The sequence below is a fragment of the Cibotium barometz genome, chromosome 14 (assembly GCF_041138505.1).
Source record: "Cibotium barometz isolate CiBa-2024 chromosome 14, ASM4113850v1, whole genome shotgun sequence".
NCBI classification, from domain to species: domain Eukaryota; kingdom Viridiplantae; phylum Streptophyta; class Polypodiopsida; order Cyatheales; family Cibotiaceae; genus Cibotium; species Cibotium barometz.
The window spans coordinates 41,204,885-41,210,426 of record NC_141059.1 but is presented as its reverse complement, the minus strand read 5'-3'; the positions used below and the strand labels follow the sequence as shown (position 1 = coordinate 41,210,426).

The 5,542-nt window shown below is 42.6% G+C and overlaps 1 protein-coding gene across 1 annotated transcript; it reads left to right on the top strand.

The window, feature by feature from the left end:
• Positions 1-204: 204 nt before the first annotated feature.
• On the top strand, positions 205-2,891 carry LOC147632032 (uncharacterized). Its single transcript, XM_086808613.1, has 2 exons — positions 205-2,129; positions 2,294-2,891. The coding sequence occupies exons 1-2, from the start codon at positions 451-453 to the stop codon at positions 2,553-2,555; spliced, it is 1,941 nt and encodes a 646-aa protein (XP_086664739.1). The 5' UTR covers positions 205-450; the 3' UTR covers positions 2,556-2,891.
• Positions 2,892-5,542: the final 2,651 nt, after the last annotated feature.

The window sequence follows — 5,542 nt, the reverse complement described above, 5'->3', positions numbered from 1 at the left end:
GTACAGAATCGGAGGGCTAATTGCATGCCACGTTATAAAACGCATTCAATTAGTTGTGGGCCACGTACAGGCAACGAACGGCTCGGATGCAAAACGGCCACGTGGACTTGACCACGTGATGGGCCCGCCGATACGCGCGGATGCCTATCAAATGCGGGTCTGGAACGTGAAATATCCGCCAGCTCATCTGCAGCCCTGCAGCCTGAGTTTTTGTTCCAAAGCTCTCATCCCCCAATCTAAAATAAATAATAACTACAAATTGCGCAACCGTAGATTATTTCTTTATATTCAATCGTAGATTATTTCTTTTTATTTTTAATATGAGAAATTATCTTGGGTTGCTGCTGGCTTCTCGGTTCATATCTCCCTTCTGTTCTTTGTTGCTACGATTGTATCAGTTCATACTCTGCTACCACAGTGGGTTGCCTTCGTGATTTCTCCATTGCCATCATGTCTAGCATGCGCCGTGTTCTTTCATTGGAATGTGCAGCAGCTACAGCCCAGATCCTTCCTCCTGAAGCTAGTCCATTAGTAAGGCATTCTAGCCTTCCTCACATTGTGTGCCATCCTGAGAGCTTACGATTCCGGCCATACACCACCAGATGGCTCAAACCTAGCCATGGAACCTCCTCCTTCACTGCTCCCAGCCCTGCATCTAGTGGTCAGCCGGCGGCCTTGTGTAGAGTCATGTCGGCGGATAGTTTTGATGAAAGCCAGCACCGAGATTTTATGGCCGGTTGCTTCGTCCCTGATTGGTGCACAGAGGGCGAGCCGAATGCTTGCACAGAGCGTTCATTTGTAAGGTCCTTGTCCAGACACGAATCGAAAGTAGCCGTCCGTAGCTTGGATGTGGAGAACAGTGTTGTGTATAAGGAGTTGAGAGAGTCCATCAGGCGCTTGGAAGCGCCTGCTAGGTTCTACAAATCAGTGGGCACCTTGATCCCCAAAGGAGCAGAGTCTGCAATCAATAATGAGGCGAAGCTGGGTGAGAAAATGAAGAACAACTTGGATTGCTGCAGCAGTGATGCAAAGGGAAGGCCGATGTCTCTTCGGATGCTCAAAAGGAAGCTCTCGATGGTGAAACCAAAAGCTAGCCATTGCCAGGTGAAGCAGCAGCAGCACATGGCGATTGATAAACTGAGATCTAGCCCATGCAATCTCCATCAGAATGATGGTCTAAGGGAGAGTCTCTTTTCTGATGTTGGAGACTCTGTGGCTAGCGCCTTTGCATCGTTGGTTTTCATGATGAAGATGCTCCAGCAACATACCATGCGGTTGAGGACGATTCTCATGAATGAGTCTGATAACTGCCTGCAAGATGTTGTGGGCAAGGTGCATGCGGAGACGCAGGACACTTTCCTGTGGCTCTTCCAGCAAGTGTTATCTTGCACGCCGAAGCTCATGGTGCTGACAATGATGCTTCTGGCTGATTTCACAGTCCACTCCATGTCGAAGCATGTAGCTTTGGCTGTCATGCCTATTGGCGAGCCCCCAACCGCATCTGTTGTCCCCATTGAAAGTGTAGTTCAAGGTCTTTCATTAAGAGATAGATCTGCCGGTAACAGTATCCGGATCTCCTTATGTGAAGGGCTTCCTGTAGCCAAGGAGCCGTTGTGTGAGGCCTCTCGATCCGAAGGTGGAGAAGGCAATGGTGGTGCAAGAAATGTGAAGGTAGGAGGTGGTGGTATGGATGGTCAAGCCATGTCAAACACAGTAGCAGAGGGTAGGCCAATGACTGTAGAAGATGATACCCGTGGTGGGGTTAAGGATGCATCATCAGTAGGTTATTCCACAGTCTTTTGCGATGATGGTTACTCTAATCAAGCTATGTTAGGTAGTAGGTCTTGTGTTGACACCAAGGAAGACCGGATGCTCAGCCTCATGTGGGAGGCTGTGGTCAAGGAGTTGGATTCAAGGCCGCACAACTTCACTAAACTTTTTTTGGATAGAAAGACCAAGCATATGCTTGTAGCGCCAGTGAGGGCGCCTGAGTTGGAGTCTGATGACTACTCATGCTATGATAGGACAGATCTCAATTATCAGCATGAGATCAGTATTGATCCGGGCAACCCTTTACTCCTTGCAAACTATGCCCAGTTCCTGTACCTGGTGCGGCATGACAACGGCAGGTACTGAATATACATACGTGATTCAGGAGTGAAATGTTTAATCATTGCCTAATCACACTTGGTTATTGCGAGCATTAGTTGTGTTTCATTATCGTTTATTACTAATTTTAATCAATCACAACTAACTATCGAGCGTAACCGTGTTCATGTTAATTTGCGAGCAGGGCTGAGGAGTTGTTCAAGAGAGCAATGAGGGCTGATCCAGTGGACGGAGAGGTTATGGGAAGGTTCGCCAGCTTTCTGTGGGTGGCAAAGGGAGACGTGGAGGAGGCAGATAGGGCCTACAGGGCAGCAGTGGCGGCAGATCCAACCAACTCCTTCCAGGCGGGGTGTTACGCTCACTTCCTATGGAATTCCAGCGCCGGCCAAGAGGAGACCCCCACCGCCCCCACGTACCCACCCCACCAGCACGTCGCAACCTCGTGAACAGTGCTGCCCGCACGCACATACTTATACATCAACCTACTTTTATACAGGTGGATGATCAACAGTACGTTTGCCGCCGCCGCCTCCTCCTCCTCCCACCACCACCACCACCTTTCGTCCTTTCTGAATTAACCGCTTAACCTACGCTCAAAGTATCATGTATATTATTACCCCCAGCCCGAAACTGTAAACAGTTTCCAGCAAGGCCATGGTGTATATACGTAGCGATAAGAGAGGTGTGTAGTTATATGCAATACAATCAATGAAGAAGGGTCACGTATTTAAAACCGTGGTCTCTTGACCTCGGCTTTGAGATGATTGTCGCAGTTATGAAAATATTCGCCATCTATACACAGTGTGTGACTGTGTACTATGTTAATGAGATAACTTGCATTAGATCGTGCTTCTAACGTTTACCAGTCTCAACACAGTCACCATCTATTTAGGGCTACTTGTGCTCCATGTGAGAGACTCTTACCTTTGTTAAAGTTTGACTCACGACGACAATCGCAAATCGTGGTGGGCAAAATATGGAATTCTCTTCCAACACGTTTCTTACATAGGCCACATGGATATACTACCCATATTTGTCAAAACACCACACCCACTTTTCAAGGCTTTAAATACTGTTAGGCCTCATGTTCTCAAACCTTGAATGCCCAAGCAAATAACGGTCCTTGGCTTGAATTAAATATGTATTGAAAAACTACTATCGTCCCCTCCTTTCTTGACCACGTCCTTGCTTCTTCACCTACCTCTCTTCCGCCTGAAGGAAGGTGTCAGGCTCCGAGAGAGAGAGAGAGATTGTAGCTAACAAGAACTTGGAAGTAAACATCAAAGAAGTTTTCCTTTGGAAAGGGGAGTTTTTGAGAGAATCGAGGAGGGTATTGTGCCTTTGGAGAGAAACTGACAAGTGTCCATCTAAGAGGGTTCTCCTTTGGAGTTTTAGACAGCGTGGAATGAGGGAATAATATATATATATATATATATATATATATATATATATATATATATATATATATATATATATATATATATATATATATATATATATATATGAGCGTAATGTCCTCCTTTAGTTGATAGAGAAAACTCCATTACAATCCTTTTCATGCAGCAACAGCTAAGTTTCATGTCAACATAGTCATCAAACCACCTTTATTTGAGTAGGGGTGAGGAAGTGGGCGTAAAAATCAACCTCGATTTTCTATTTTCAGAAGTCATCATGATTTTTAAAAGTGTCGGCTTAAAAATCAATGGTCCCTTTTTTATTAAGAGTTCGCTAGGAAAAAAAAGGTAACCCCAAAGGTGAAAGCTAAAAAACCACTTTGCCAATAAAGAAAGAATCTAGGAGTTTCCTTATCATTTCTTAGGTGATACCGAAAGCTCTCCGTAAACATCACGTTAAGGTTTAAAAGTTGCATTCTCTTTGTCCACACCATTGTTGCTACAAGTTCTTCAAAGAGAAGGCTCTACCATTTTCATGTTGAGTTTGACACACCATGAAACCTTTGAATAAACAAAATGACACTACCCAACTTTCAAAGAGAGAAATGGCATAGTACACCCAACTTATAAAGAGAAATGGAATTACTATGTTGGCATGGATGCCAGGATACAACATACAAGGAATCAAGTCTTGAATGCAATTGTCAATCAAGGAGCCTAGGCTTTGAGCTATGTGGCCTAAAATCTCCATATTCGATGGAGTAACTTTGTGAGCCATGTTTTTTTTTTGGGGGGGTTGTGTCAAAAGGTCATTAGCCTCATGTACTCCTATATATGTTTGAAAAAAAAACACTGATTGATTAATTGATGGTTCCCTATATCCAAAAAATATATTACCCCATGCATTTATAATGAAATTTAAATGTGAAGAAGTAAATGGACATGTTGGTGCTCACATTGAAGTATTGATATAAGAAAACTAAATTCTTTGAGTGACAATGAGAAATATTGATTTAGGGATTGATGGTTCTCTATATACAAAGACCCTATTACTTGTAACCATAGTTGCTTTTTGACGGGTGCCATGTTCATTTTTTAGCATTTTGGTTGTAAAATACTTAATTTTTTTTAAAATGCCCATAAAAATTACACTAAAATACAAAAAAAAAATATTGCTATATATAGGTCACCAAACTTGTACCTATCAATTTTGAAGGGCAAAGGTAATAATAGCCAAAACAATGGCCATTGTGTGTGGACACTTGGATAGAGTGTGTGTAAGTTTGTGTGGCCACACCACTCATATAGGTAGGTAAGTTTAGAGAAAATTAAGCAAGAAAGAGGTGGAATCTATGTGCTTGTGGTAGAAGCTTAAGCTAAGTTGTAAGTGTGAAAATAGCATAACATTAAGCTAATCTAATCCCTAATTTGTTGCCCATAACATACCTAGTGTATTGCTCTCTCATTCAAGTGTATTGGCAAGATTCCATGGGCTGCTACAAAACTAATTTAAATCCCAATTGATTGCTCTTGTGTATCATCAAGCTTCCATGGATTGTTGTTGGACTGTGAAAAACATCATTGTGGTATCATAGCTAGCAACCTACCGGAGGGGAATTGGATTAAGCCCTTCTATGAGGAAATAGTCTATATATGTAACTTTCGTTTGAGTACTTAAGTGGCCCCATTGGTTGTGTGTGAAGAGAGCACTAAGCTTCTCAAATTGGGGTAGAAAGATATATTTTTTAAAAGTGCTAAAAACAAGATTTTTTGTGAGTATCATTACTCAGAAATGGTGAGTGCTATTGGAGATCTATCAAAGCCAAACATTAGAGCTCTACACTTGGGATAAATTATGGGCATCATATATGGCCCAATGTGATGATCAAAAGGAGCTCAAAAAGTGGCTACAAGCAGAGGAAAAAAGAGGTGGAATTTAAAATAAAACATGGCATTTTTAATCAAGCAAATTGAAGTGGCTACACTTCAAATTGGGTCAAGAGCTTTCAAAGAAAGGAATAGAAAAGTGTTGGCCTACT

Excerpts from the sequence above, each read along its gene's own strand:
- LOC147632032 (XM_086808613.1), top strand. The coding sequence starts at position 451 with ATGTCTAGCATGCGCCGTGTTCTTTCATTGGAATGTGCAGCAGCTACA. Across the intron at positions 2,130-2,293 it reads GTGCGGCATGACAACGGCAG|GGCTGAGGAGTTGTTCAAGA; the intron begins GTACTGAATATA and ends ATTTGCGAGCAG.